At 36.0% G+C, this 15,094-nt stretch overlaps 1 protein-coding gene and 1 long non-coding RNA gene across 2 annotated transcripts; one reads left to right on the plus strand and one right to left on the minus strand.

Moving 5' to 3' along the window:
• Window positions 1-919: 919 nt before the first annotated feature.
• On the minus strand, window positions 920-3,718 carry LOC140550184 (uncharacterized). The gene is made up of 3 exons (XR_011979059.1): window positions 3,664-3,718; window positions 3,008-3,064; window positions 920-2,692 (listed from the first exon to the last, which is right to left on the minus strand). It is a non-coding gene; the product is annotated as an uncharacterized lncRNA (long non-coding RNA).
• Window positions 3,719-5,759: 2,041 nt separating this feature from the next.
• On the plus strand, window positions 5,760-14,640 carry LOC140549742 (uncharacterized). The gene is made up of 2 exons (XM_072673486.1): window positions 5,760-7,595; window positions 14,588-14,640. The coding sequence occupies exons 1-2, from the start codon at window positions 6,932-6,934 to the stop codon at window positions 14,638-14,640; spliced, it is 717 nt and encodes a 238-aa protein (XP_072529587.1). The 5' UTR covers window positions 5,760-6,931.
• The last annotated feature ends 454 nt before the right edge of the window (window positions 14,641-15,094 follow it).

The following is a 15,094-nucleotide window of genomic DNA, read 5'->3' on the forward strand; positions in this document are numbered from 1 at the left end:
CAGTAACTTTCTAAAAACTAAAAATTCTAAATAATAACAAAACTGATCAATAACAGTATTCCCAGCTAAAACTGGAGCAAATGTAATATTACTTTCTGATAACATTTGATAACATGAAAATCTGGCATTTTAAAACCAAATGTAAGAAATTATTTATTATATATATATTTAATTGTGAAAATAAATGAATAAAATTTCTAGAATGACAAATTTTTTTTACTCTGTTCATCTCTGAATGATCCAAACAGGCCTTTTAAAGGTAGTTCTGGTTCTAACATCTAATTGGCTGAGCTGCGTTTTAATATACTGAGCTCTTCTTATGTTTCAACCATCAGTATCAGCAGTCAACTTTAAATTACCCATACTTCATAAATAGTTATTGGGTTTATTGGGTTATTGATTGACTAAATGTGATAATTTATAAATGTAGTAATATTACAGTAGTGTTTATAATAAGAGAATTACAGTGATTTTATGAGCAGCTTTCTGTGCTTTATCTCATTCAGTCCTTCAGACATGATGAAGTGATCCAGGTGCTGCTGAGAGTCTCTACTTTTTCCAGATTATTCCACATCAAATGTATTCAGGAACACAGAGATAGTTTAATATTCCTTTATTTAAAATATTAATAATAAATTCACACATAAAATTCCTTCAAAAGTATCATACACCTTACACAAAACATCAGACCACATGTCTGTAAACCCAGTATCTGTACCCTGTATAAAGGAGAACAGGGCTGCCAAACTTCCTGAAGAACTGCAGTAGGTAACACTGCTGTGGATCACATGACAGACTGTGGTCAGGACCCATACCTGAGAACAGCAGGAACACTTACGCTATCAACACTGCGGACAGGTGAAGCGAAAAAACACTGATTCTCTTCCTCTACAGCGGGATCTTCATCTGTCAAGGGATGGATCTACATTACAGGCAAGCAAGTGGACGGTCAGTTCTTGAAGGTGATGCTGGTGTTAAAAGCAGGAAAAATGGGCAAACGGATGAATTTGCAGGTCTTGTTAGGTGTTCCCGGTAAGCAGTGATCAGTGCCTCCCAAAAGTGTTCCAGGAAAGGACAAACAGTGAACGGGAGAAAGGGTCATCCCACCTCAAAACTTACAGGACCTACAGATCTGCTGTAAACATTAATATTAGTGCCAGATTTCACAGCAGGACACCTTCAGACGTCTTGTCTTGAGTCCATGCCTTGAATTGTCAGAGCTGTTTCAGTGGCAGGGGGGGACCTACTCAATATTAGGTACTAATATTATGGCTGATTGGTGTATAGAGCACATGTGAAACAATTAAACAATTTCTAACTTTAATTTTACGTACTGATTTCTATAAAAACAATATGCTGAACAGCAGTGTTGAATGTTCTATGAATAATGAATGCATAAATGTTGGAGCACTCTGGAGTCAGACTGTTACAATCAAACATAAAGATGGAAATGAACGGCTAGGCCTGGTGTAATGATGATGTGCCATTAGGACATAATCTCCCATAATTCCTTCAGTTACAGCCATTCGTTTCCATCTTTGTGTTTTGAATTTGAATATATGGCTTAAAAAAAAGACAACTAATCTAAAAGTAATGGAAAGTTTGATTACATTACTTCAATACAAGAATCCTTTGGATTATGTTAAAATTATGATTTTTAACAGGTAAATCAGTCATCTGTAAACAGAGTACACTTTTAGCTTGTTGTGCTTTTTCACATCAATATTCAATAAAAACTCTCAAAAAACAAATAAAACCTTCTGACCTATGTTTAACATCAAAATATTAAAGACTAAGAAATATACAGTATCTATAACAGTCCCTGAATGTGATTTGAGGAAGCTGCCTAATCAGCTGAACTCAAAAAAGTGCATCAGAGCTTTTTACCAGGTAATACTAATGTAACCAAACCTGGCTGTATGCTGTAGTACATGAGATCACAGCAATACAGGAAGGCTTGTTTCCTTCAAATGATCACAGAGCTGTTAAACCCATTTATCTCCTCCCACTCCCTCTCACCTTGACCAGTGGGTTGGCTAGCAGTAATTAATAGGAGTTATACTGAGGACTGCAGAACAGGCCTGGGTGATATAATCAGACACTGACGATGCTTAAAGCTGATATTGTATTGGGAAAGTAAGCTGATTCATAATTATTCTAGACTCAAATTAAATTCATGTTAAATGACATTAAACAAGATCCTGTCGCTGTCCAGTGAAAATCATGTATCTCCAATCTGGTGATTTTCAAATAAGTCAAACTAGAGTCAGATAAGAGCTTTTTCCAAGGAATTTCAAGCATTTATGTTGGTCTGTTCCTCCTGAATTATTTGTACAGTGTACAGAAGCAGCTACAGGGTTCAAACCATGGTGAAAAATAAAAACTGATAAAAATGGAGATTCATGTTTTTCATTGGACGGCAGGGAAATATGTAATATTTAACAGTTTTACTGGTAAAACAGTGGATTGTTGAGGGGCATTTATAAGCTGTTGGGTGGTCACATGTCACCCAGGTCTGCTGCAGATGAGTGTTCAAGGTAAAAATAAATGTCTAATAAATGACCATCATATTAGAAAAGTACAGTAAAATACTCAAATCTTTTCAGGAACATGTTTCACAGCTTGCTGGTCATAGATGATTAATGGTCAGCTCCACTGAAACCATTCACTGCCCCATTACTGGCTCCATTACCTTGAGAGTAGCAGAAAAGAAGGAGAATAAAAATTAAGGAAAAAAGGAAAAACAGTAACTGAAGTTCTGAACATCCAGAAACACAACTCCATCTTCCTGAACTTTGTTTAAAGAGTTAAAAGGCTCACTCTCTGTTTACAGTAAACAGACCATTAGGTTTCTTAGCTTCACCATAAACTTGTGAAGAACTTCAGCAATTCCTTAAACACAACTCTTCTCATTTTGGTAGATCAGTGTGTAAACTGTGGTGAACAGACCCACTGCAAATCTGCATATTAATAAAGTTACTGTAATGGAAGCATAAGCAGCACTTACTGTGTGGTAGGAGCTCCCTGTTGGAGCCGTTTGCTGTCTTATAATTGTTTTCTTGTTCTGGAAAACAGCATGAAATGGAATATAATGCAGCAATAACTCTCATTCCCAGCACTAAAATACTGATACGGGATGAGGCAGGGGGATGGGGGGTGGGGGGTGATGGTCCCACGAGCAGAGCTCCTGGTTTATTAATTTATTTTAAACAGGGAGATAAATAACTAAACTGAGACCTTGGTTCAGCTCACACCTTAAACCCAGAGCTTCCCTCCTGAATTACAAATTCACTCCACTTGCTTCCTTTCCTTTACTTCTTCTCTAGTTCTCTAGTTCTCTCTTTACCACTCTACCATCTGCCCCTCTACAAAGGCACAGCACTGAGCCGCAGTTTGGGAGCTCTTTTATGCCGAGCCCAGCAGGTGTGTCTGATCAGCAGTAATCAGCACTGGGGCTTCTGGGAAATTGAGTTTTCAGAGATGCTTTCTTTCTACACCAACTTGGCCCCCTGCTGGTGACCGGTGGTGTGGACTGAACCCTTACGAATACAAATACTGAAGACTTTTATGCTTTAATTTTAAAGACAATTAACTGAACATCATCTCTGAAAGATACTGTTCTCTGCTGAAGATCTCTTAAATGTTAAATGAATGAATAATTACCATGCAGGAGTGCCTCCCCATTGGTGCCGTTTGCTGTCCCATTTGTCATTCCATGGCCTGGAAAAAAGCAGAAGATAGAATATGATGCAATAAGAAAATACAGTGAGGAAATAATAATAATAATATAATATATATTCTTAATAATAAAACACAAATAATAAAATGTTTTAAATAATAAAAAAACTATTATTTTTTTTACAGTTTTAAAGCATTAACCAATAAACTCATTCCTTCGTCATATTTGCAGTACAAAAGTATGTTTATCTGAGTGTCTATTCAGAATACAACATATAATATTCTGAGATCTGTGATTATATTGGATTCAATTATGAACAGTGCATTACAACAGGAGACCCAAAAGTCAGCCCTGGGACTTCAAGCTAACTCTGCAGTAAATCTCTGTTCTCTAAAAGTCAGCAGTTTCCATCCTCCCCCACCTCCAGATTTTTCGGGGTACACATGTTCTCATATGTGTGTGTATGCTGTATTCATATCTGTATCTGTCTGTAGTTATTGGAGAACTTTGGTCAAACAAAAATGGTTTCTTTTGAAAAATGCTACCTGCAGACGTCTGAGAACTTCCACTGCTGACTGAACGTGATCCACCATGACGTCCTCCACCTGGTAAATCCACACAAGACCAAAACGTAAATACACCAGCCTACATTCACCTTCATTCTTCATGTCTAAACAATAAATACATCCACTAAATGCAGTGAGCAGGTTGGGAGAATTCAGCCATTATGGAGCTTAATGTACTGCGTTCTGCTTTCTCCAAGAAAAAATACCAATAATAATGCAATTACTTCATTATTTAGGGAGTGCTTGTAATGATACAGCTCAACTTACCAATTATCCCAAACTTTTTAAGGGCAAAGACGACAGCACACAGCACACCTGCCACAACAAGAACTCCTACAATGATCCCCACAAGGCCTGTCCTTTCTGCTACAGAAATGTAAAGAATTACAGGAAGCCCACACACTTTTGGGTAGTTAGTAATTCCACTCAGTAAAGGACTGTAATAACTCTGATAGATTAGAACTGCATGAAGATACAGATTTAATTACCCCATTCTTTAATTATTGGCCCATCGAAGGAGCTGTGAGTCACATAACAGTCGTATCGGGCTTTTTCATTGCTATCAATGTCCACACTCTTCCTCAGCTGGTAGGTTCCATCATTATTGGGTTTGACTCCAGAGGATGTCAGCAGATGTTCAGGCAGTGAAGTGCTGTACTTCCTCACACTCATCACCACGTCTTTTGGGTAGAAGCCCGTGGCCATGCAGGTCAGGTTCAGCTTACTCCAGTGTCTTACAGATGTTTTTGCAAACATATGAACAGCAGGTGGCGCTGAAGAGAAAAAGACAAGTGTAAATATGTTTCATTCAATTTAGCCTTTAATCAGAACACAGATCTAATAATGTGACTTTCATGACTAGTTTATGAACTGAGCTGTTCTGACACAGTGATGTTTATACAGTTTTAGCAGTAAATTCCAGTAGTGCTTTTTGAACCTCTGCATCATAATTGTTATTTCAAATTTAATTTTATCACTCAGTGATTAAAAAAGCATTAATCTGTGCCACATAAAAGTTTTATGTATTGTAAATAAAATTTATTAAAATTAATACTCAATACTTACTTAAACTTACTTTAGACTACATTCCATTTATGTGTAAATGATTTAAATTAAAGAAATGTACAGTAAACAGATATTATTCATATTTTATATTATGGTGCTATGAAATACAACAACAACAACAACAATAATAATAATATTTGAAGAAGCAGAAGAAGAATAACATATGTAATAATAATAACACATTCTTTTGATAATGTGTCTAGAACAAAAGCTTTGACTTTTATTAAGTTTTGTTTTGGTTAGACTTTTGTTAGATCCACCTTTTCCCAGCACAAATGTAGGGTTGTATTGATACACTAAGTACCATTATTCAATTTACAGTTCTGGTCTAATTATTCAACATTATAACAGTATTTTGGACACAATTGAAATATATAGTATATTTTTTCTCTATCCATGTTATTGTATAATCTGCTAATGAGACTAGAGCTGGGGGTGGAGCATGGCGTGATTGCACCAGATCAGGGGTCGGTGGATGCAGGTTGTTGTAAACTTTTTAAATTATGCAACTAAATTAAATAAACAATATGTCTGTTCTCCACAATACACAGTTAGTTTCTGCACAGTGATTTCACACTTTTGGGACTTGGTACACACATTTAACGGCACCAATGACTGCCAATACCTGTATTATACAGTGTGTGCAGAAATATTAGGCAAGTTGTATTTGAGAGGATTCTTTTTATTACTGAACAACAACGATGTTCTCAATCAACCCAAAAGACTCATTAATATAGAAAAAATGGTATATAATATAACTTATATAATATATAACTATAATTGTTTCTTAGTTATATAAAGGGGGAGGGGTTACAGAAAGGGAATGTAAGTGGTTATATAAAGGGGGAGGGTTACAGACACATGAGCAGACAAGCACTCGCGCTTGTTTTTCGGTGTTTTGTGAAGATCCACCTTCCATCAGTGTTCGACGCTTGAGGAAATTATTCCCTTATGATCTTTAATATTCTATTATTTATGAAAAAGAGGGAGTGAGAAGGTGAAGATGACCTCAGCTGCAGCTCTTCTGCTCTTCAGCTTTCTCCAGACTGTGGAGTGTAACGGTCACTTTAAGGTGGGGTACAGTGCGCATGTGCATGGAGAGTTTTGGAGGAAAGCGTGGGAGAGTGTGTGCGTATGGTGAACTGTGCTGGGTTGTAGCCTGGGTTCTCCAGCTGGTGTTGTCTGGGAAGTTGTGACGAGTGAAGTGGAGGTGCTCTCATTGCTCATTAAAACCGTCTCTGAAACCCCTGCACGATGAGCTCCCTGCGTGTCTCTTAATAGAGCTAAGTATTCACCTCTCCACGAGAGCGCCCACCTAACACCATACCTCCAGTCGTTACAGGGTGGAGGTAAGAGCTGCTTTTGTAACAATAGTAATTGTTGTCACACGGATGCTTGGGAGTGGTAAATGGGGAACCGGGAGTGAGATGCACTGTAAAGACGAGCGTGCGGGATTTATCTAATAAAGTGTTACCCAGTTGGGCCGTTCTAAAGATGCTCTGTAGTTCTCATCCGTATATTTGAGCAGAACATAACATAGTGGCAGCGGTCACGGACTTGACCACTGTAGCGACGAAAGGGCAGTTTTGCATTATTATGAATTAGCATACCAACACCCGACATGGACAGATTGCAACCTCCACGACCGCTGTGCGTAGACTCAGACAACCTCTCAAGGTCATGGAAGAGCTGGAGAGAGGAGTTTATGCTTTATGTGGATCTAACCGTGGACGACGACGACGAAAAGACCACAGTGAAACTGTTCAGCTATCTCGTCTGCGAGAGCGGAGGACAGTTGCTGGACACACTGATGGGTGAGGCAGCAAAGGAGACGTGGACAATAAGGGACATTGTCGCTTCGTTTGATGCTCACTGCAATCCCAGTGTCAACGAAACTGGGGAACGTTATGGGTCTTTCTCCAGAAACCAAGGCTCGAGTGAAAACATAGACTGCTGTGTCACAGAGCTGAAACTGTTGGTGAACACATGTAACTTCGGCCCGCTGCGGGACTCACTCATTCGGGATCGCACCGTGTGTGGGAGCAACAGCAACGGCATGCGGGATCGTCTACTCCGCGAGAAGAACCTGGCTCTCGACACTTGCGTTCAGCTGTGCAGAGCCGCGGAGCTGTCCCGGGAGAACGCTAAAGCCATCTCCGGACCCTCAGTGGAGGAGGTACACGCAGTGCAAAGACCAGTGCTCCACAAACAGGCGGTGGAGTCAGTGGACTGCAAGTTTTGTGGCAAATTGCATGAGAAAAGCAAACAGAAATGCCCAGCATACGGTAAGAAGTGCAAAAAGTGTGGTAAAGACAACCACTTTGCAGCTAAATGTAAAGCCAATCAGCTGCTGAAAGGGAAAGAAAAGAGGATGAAACAGGTGCACAATGTAGCGGAATGCAATAGTGATGAGTTTGAGGACATTCTCTGTGTTACTGCATCAGAGACAGAGACTGTGAGTTCAGTAGGCTCTGATAAACGCCACAACCCACAGCCTTTTGCTGGAATGCTGGTTGGAAAAAGGATGGTAAAATTCCAAATAGACTGTGGTGCTACGTGTAATATTATTCCAATCAATCTGCTTGATCCCAACACAAAGATTGAAAACACAAAGAGTGTACTAGTAAAAAAAAGAAAAAAAAAACCTACAATGGAGCATTGTAAGAAATGGATGTGTGTAGTTACAGGGATTTTCAGGCTTAAAGGTGCCAGAACACAATTTTTATGAATGTTTCATCTTTGAACTTAAAGAGTAAAGTGCTACTTGATCTCAACATGAGCAAGTGTCACGCCAGCTCATAACCACCAAGAATATATTTTGCTTAGAGGATGTTTTGTTTAGATTCTTGCAGTAACAGGGATGAGTTCTGTCACCCAGAGATGATTTTGTTTGGTGTATGTGGTTACAGTTCAGTATGTGAAAAAAAAAGAGAAAGGATGTAACAATAGTAATTGTTGTCACACGGATGCTTGGGAGTGGGACTCCGGAAATGGGGAACCGGGAGTGAGATGCACTGTAAAGACGAGCGTGCGGGATTTATCTAATAAAGTGTTACCCAGTTGGGCCGTTCTAAAGACGCTCTGTAGTTCTCATCCGTATATTTGAGCAGAACATAACAGGTTTGAGATGTTTCACTACAGTAATAGTATTCAGCTTTACAGGGTTACTTTATTAATACAGTCTGATCAATAAAGCTTAAATAAGGTCAGATTGAGTCTGAGAAGGAGATACTGCTACAGTATTCAGCTTTACTGGGTTACTTTATTAATACAGTCTGATCAATAAAGCTTAAATAAGGTCAGATTGAGTCTGAGAAGGAGATACTGCTACAGTATTCAGCTTTACAGGGTTACTTTATTAATACGGTCTGATCAATAAAGCTTAAATAAGGTCAGGTTGAGTCTGAGAAGGAGATACTGCTACAGTATTCAGCTTTACAGGGTTACTTTATTAATACGGTCTGATCAATAAAGCTTAAATAAGGTCAGATTGAGTCTGAGAAGGAGATACTGCTACAGTATTCAGCTTTACAGGGTTACTTTATTAATACAGTCTGATCAATAAAGCTTAAATAAGGTCAGATTGAGTCTGAGAAGGAGATACTGCTACAGTATTCAGCTTTACAGGTTCACTTTATTAATACAGTCTGATCAATAAAGCTTAAATAAGGTCAGATTGAGTCTGAGAAGGAGATACTGCTACAGTATTCAGCTTTACGGGGTTACTTTATTAATACAGTCTGATCAATAAAGCTTAAATAAGGTCAGATTGAGTCTGAGAAGGAGATACTGCTACAGTATTCAGCTTTACTGGGGTTACTTTATTAATACAGTCTGATCAATAAAGCTTAAATAAGGTCAGATTGAGTCTGAGAAGGAGATACTGCTACAGTATTCAGCTTTACAGGGTTACTTTATTAATACAGTCTGATCAATAAAGCTTAAATAAGGTCAGATTGAGTCTGAGAAGGAGATACTGCTACAGTATTCAGCTTTACAGGGTCACTTTATTAATACAGTCTGATCAATAAAGCTTAAATAAGGTCAGATTGAGTCTGAGAAGGAGATACTGCTACAGTATTCAGCTTTACTGGGGTTACTTTATTAATACAGTCTGATCAATAAAGCTTAAATAAGGTCAGATTGAGTCTGAGAAGGAGATACTGCTACAGTATTCAGCTTTACAGGGTTACTTTATTAATACAGTCTGATCAATAAAGCTTAAATAAGGTCAGATTGAGTCTGAGAAGGAGATACTGCTACAGTATTCAGCTTTACAGGGTTACTTTATTAATACAGTCTGATCAATAAAGCTTAAATAAGGTCAGATTGAGTCTGAGAAGGAGATACTGCTGCAGTATTCAGCTTTACAGGGTTACTTTATTAATACAGTCTGATCAATAAAGCTTAAATAAGGTCAGATTGAGTCTGAGAAGGAGATACTGCTACAGTATTCAGCTTTACAGGGTTACTTTATTAATACAGTCTGATCAATAAAGCTTAAATAAGGTCAGATTGAGTCTGAGAAGGAGATACTGCTACAGTATTCAGCTTTACAGGGTCACTTTATTAATACAGTCTGATCAATAAAGCTTAAATAAGGTCAGACTGAGTCTGAGAAGGAGATACTGCTACAGTATTCAGCTTTACAGGGTCACTTTATTAATACAGTCTGATCAATAAAGCTTAAATAAGGTCAGATTGAGTCTGAGAAGGAGATACTGCTACAGTATTCAGCTTTACAGGGTTACTTTATTAATACAGTCTGATCAATAAAGCTTAAATAAGGTCAGATTGAGTCTGAGAAGGAGATACTGCTACAGTATTCAGCTTTACAGGGTTACTTTATTAATACAGTCTGATCAATAAAGCTTAAATAAGGTCAGATTGAGTCTGAGAAGGAGATACTGCTACAGTATTCAGCTTTACAGGGTCACTTTATTAATACAGTCTGATCAATAAAGCTTAAATAAGGTCAGATTGAGTCTGAGAAGGAGATACTGCTACAGTATTCAGCTTTACAGGGTCACTTTATTAATACAGTCTGATCAATAAAGCTTAAATAAGGTCAGATTGAGTCTGAGAAGGAGATACTGCTACAGTATTCAGCTTTACAGGGTTACTTTATTAATACAGTCTGATCAATAAAGCTTAAATAAGGTCAGATTGAGTCTGAGAAGGAGATACTGCTACAGTATTCAGCTTTACAGGGTTACTTTATTAATACAGTCTGATCAATAAAGCTTAAATAAGGTCAGATTGAGTCTGAGAAGGAGATACTGCTACAGTATTCAGCTTTACAGGGTTACTTTATTAATACAGTCTGATCAATAAAGCTTAAATAAGGTCAGATTGAGTCTGAGAAGGAGATACTGCTACAGTATTCAGCTTTACAGGGTCACTTTATTAATACAGTCTGATCAATAAAGCTTAAATAAGGTCAGATTGAGTCTGAGAAGGAGATACTGCTACAGTATTCAGCTTTACAGGGTTACTTTATTAATACAGTCTGATCAATAAAGCTTAAATAAGGTCAGATTGAGTCTGAGAAGGAGATACTGCTACAGTATTCAGCTTTACAGGGTTACTTTATTAATACAGTCTGATCAATAAAGCTTAAATAAGGTCAGATTGAGTCTGAGAAGGAGATACTGCTACAGTATTCAGCTTTACAGGGTTACTTTATTAATACAGTCTGATCAATAAAGCTTAAATAAGGTCAGATTGAGTCTGAGAAGGAGATACTGCTACAGTATTCAGCTTTACAGGGTTACTTTATTAATACAGTCTGATCAATAAAGCTTAAATAAGGTCAGATTGAGTCTGAGAAGGAGATACTGCTACAGTATTCAGCTTTACAGGGTCACTTTATTAATACAGTCTGATCAATAAAGCTTAAATAAGGTCAGATTGAGTCTGAGAAGGAGATACTGCTACAGTAATCAGCTTTACAGGGTTACTTTATTAATACAGTCTGATCAATAAAGCTTAAATAAGGTCAGATTGAGTCTGAGAAGGAGATACTGCTACAGTATTCAGCTTTACAGGGTTACTTTATTAATACAGTCTGATCAATAAAGCTTAAATAAGGTCAGATTGAGTCTGAGAAGGAGATACTGCTACAGTATTCAGCTTTACAGGGTCACTGGGTTACTTTATTAATACAGTCTGATCAATAAAGCTTAAATAAGGTCAGATTAAGTCTGAGAAGGAGATTAGAGTATTGAAAGTAAGGAGGTATCTGGTGTTGAATGTCCAGAACTCAGACAGCAGTAAATGGTGTATGTTTGGTGTACTATACTGGACCATTATACATAAAAACACTGACCACAGATCTAAATCTGACCAATCTGACCCAGATAGCAGGAAGATCCAGAACAGGCCGTTATTGGATCACTGTGGTGAAGCTGGTCTCCACTGTCGGCTCCTGCCTCTCGTTTAGTGACGTTACAAAACTGTCCTCCCTGATACTGACCTCACAGAACTAACCTCCCTTACTTACTAAATGGACTAGCACCTACTCCCAGAATGCATCTGTTGATCATATGGACCCAGACTTCTGATCAAATCCAGAACTTTCTCTCGATTCTGAAGTTCTAACTAGTTTCACCCGTGTTGTTAGTTTGGTTGCTCGAGTTTTGGCTGTAATGTTTTGGTTCTAATGTTTTGGCTGTAATGTTTTGGCTGTAATGTTTTGGTTCTAATGTTTTGGCTGGTTTTTGCTGGCTTTGACCTGCACCTGGATTTAGACTATGCTGTTTAGTTTTGCCCTTTATTTTAAATCCTCTTCTATTTTTTACTCTGACATCAGTCTGTACTGTTACACATACACCCATGCATCTATTCTTTATGTACTTTTATTTATTTCTAATTTAAAGTAAATCATTAAATAATAAATAGTCAGATATATTCAGTATGGCAGGTTTATATTCAGATATTTAGATTCATAACTAGTGTAAATTATCAACATTAAATCAACTCATCACACAAACAGTTACATTTATTACCACCGTTATTATAAAAAATCAGTTTCTTTTGATGATTCAGATTCAGTTCAGTCTTTGAGTATTGGTTCACTTTATTGATTTAATGTGTTTCTGTATGTAGATTTATTCCTATAACACAACACAACATAATGTATTTACTGTTATTACTGTTATAGCAGTTACTGAATAATCAGCAGTGAGTACTATTATTGTAGATAAATCAATCTATATTGTAGATACTGATTAATTTATAGCAGTTACTGAATAATCAGTAGTGAGTACTATTATTGTAGATAAATAAATCTATATTGTAGATACTGATTAATTTATAGCAGTTACTGAATAATCAGTAGTGAATACTATTATTGTAGATAAATAAATCTATATTGTAGATACTGATTAATTTATAGCAGTTACTGAATAATCAGTAGTGAGTACTATTATTGTAGATAAATAAATCTATATTGTAGATACTGATTAATTTATAGCAGTTACTGAATAATCAGTAGTGAGTACTATTATTGTAGATAAATAAATCTATATTGTAGATACTGATTAATATATAGCAGTTACTGAATAATCAGTAGTGAGTACTATTATTGTAGATAAATAAATCTATATTGTAGATACTGATTAATATATAGCAGTTACTGAATAATCAGTACTGAATACTATTATAGTAGATAAATAAATCTATATTGTAGATACTGATTAATATATAGCAGTTTCTGAATAATCAGTAGTGAATATTATTATTGTAGATAAATATATATTGTAGATACTGATTAATTTATAACAGTTACTGAATAATCAGTAGTGAGTACTATTATTGTAGATAAATAAATCTATATTGTAGATACTGATTAATATATAGCAGTTACTGAATAATCAGTAGTGAATACTATTATTGTAGATAAATAAATCTATATTGTAGATACTGATTAATTTATAGCAGTTACTGAATAATCAGTAGTGAATACTATTATAGTAGATAAATAAATCTATATTGTAGATACTGATTCATTTATAGCAGTTACTGAATAATGAGTAGTGAATACTATTATTATAGATAAATAAATCTATATTGTAGATACTGATTAATAGCAGTTACTGAATAATGAGTAGTGAATACTATTATTGTAGATAAATAAATCTATATTGTAGATACTGATTAATTTATAGCAGTTACTGAATAATCAGTAGTGAATACTATTATTGTAGATAAATATATATTGTAGATACTGATTAATTTATAGCAGTTACTGAATAATCAGTAGTGAGTACTATTATTGTAGATAAATAAATCTATATTGTAGATACTGATTAATTTATAGCAGTTACTGAATAATCAGTAGTGAATACTATTATTGTAGATAAGTAAATCTATATTGTAGATACTGATTAATTTATAGCAGTTACTGAATAATCAGTAGTGAGTACTATTATTGTAGATAAATAAATCTATATTGTAGATACTGATTAATTTATAGCAGTTACTGAATAATCAGTAGTGAGTACTATTATTGTAGATAAATAAACCTATATTGTAGATACTGATTAATTTATAGCAGTTACTGAATAATCAGTAGTGAATACTATTATAGTAGATAAATAAATCTATATTGTAGATACTGATTAATTTATAGCAGTTACTGAATAATCAGTAGTGAGTACTATTATTGTAGATAAATAAACCTATATTGTAGATACTGATTAATTTATAGCAGTTACTGAATAATCAGTAGTGAGTACTATTATTGTAGATAAATAAACCTATATTGTAGATACTGATTAATTTATAGCAGTTACTGAATAATCAGTAGTGAGTACTATTATTGTAGATAAATAAACCTATATTGTAGATACTGATTAATTTATAGCAGTTACTGAATAATCAGTAGTGAATACTATTATAGTAGATAAATAAATCTATATTGTAGATACTGATTAATTTATAGCAGTTACTGAATAATCAGTAGTGAGTACTATTATTGTAGATAAATAAACCTATATTGTAGATACTGATTAATTTATAGCAGTTACTGAATAATCAGTAGTGAATACTATTATAGTAGATAAATAAATCTATATTGTAGATACTGATTAATTTATAGCAGTTACTGAATAATCAGTAGTGAGTACTATTATTGTAGATAAATAAATCTATATTGTAGATACTGATTAATTTATAGCAGTTACTGAATAATCAGTAGTGAATACTATTATTGTTGGTAAATAAATCTATATTGTAGATACTGATTAATTGATGTTGGGTTGATTTCTATGTTCAGGTACTTTCTGTTTCACCACCCGTTGGTTCTACTACCAAGGATTTTTATGTTGACAGCGGTCAAAGTAAGACGCCATGTTTTCTGTTTATCTCTGATTTGTTTCACCTGGGTGTGGGGTACAAAGGGAGCAAACGCAGGTTCCCTTGCACCCTAGTTCCCTTGCACCCTAGTTCCCTTGCACCCTAGTCGAGTAAGTTCATCAGCGCCTGATGAGCGCGGTTTTGGGGTGAGGCTTTTGTTTGCTAGTTTCATTGGTTCCTTTGCGTTCTAGCCTTCCTCCCCCCCGTTTGATTTGTCCCCTCTCGCTTTGCTCCCGGACTGCTTTCCAGCCTCAGGTGGTCTCCCAGGTTAAGCCCCATTTCAGTTGTCACCTGTTTGTTTTCTGTTTCTGTTTATTGGACCCTGTCCTTTGCTGCCTCGTTTTTGTTGTGTTTGTTTGTTTTGGTTTGGTCATTAAAGATGATGCATCTGCATTGCTCTGTCCCTGCGAGTGTTCCCTTGTCTCGC

The sequence above is a fragment of the Salminus brasiliensis genome, chromosome 2 (assembly GCF_030463535.1).
Source record: "Salminus brasiliensis chromosome 2, fSalBra1.hap2, whole genome shotgun sequence".
NCBI classification, from domain to species: Eukaryota; Metazoa; Chordata; class Actinopteri; order Characiformes; family Bryconidae; genus Salminus; species Salminus brasiliensis.

Coding starts and splice junctions, on each gene's coding strand:
- LOC140549742 (XM_072673486.1), top strand. CDS start 6,932: ATGGACAGATTGCAACCTCCACGACCGCTGTGCGTAGACTCAGACAAC. Junction 7,596..14,587: donor ACAGAAATGCCCAGCATACG/GTAAGAAGTGCA, acceptor TTCTATGTTCAG/GTACTTTCTGTTTCACCACC.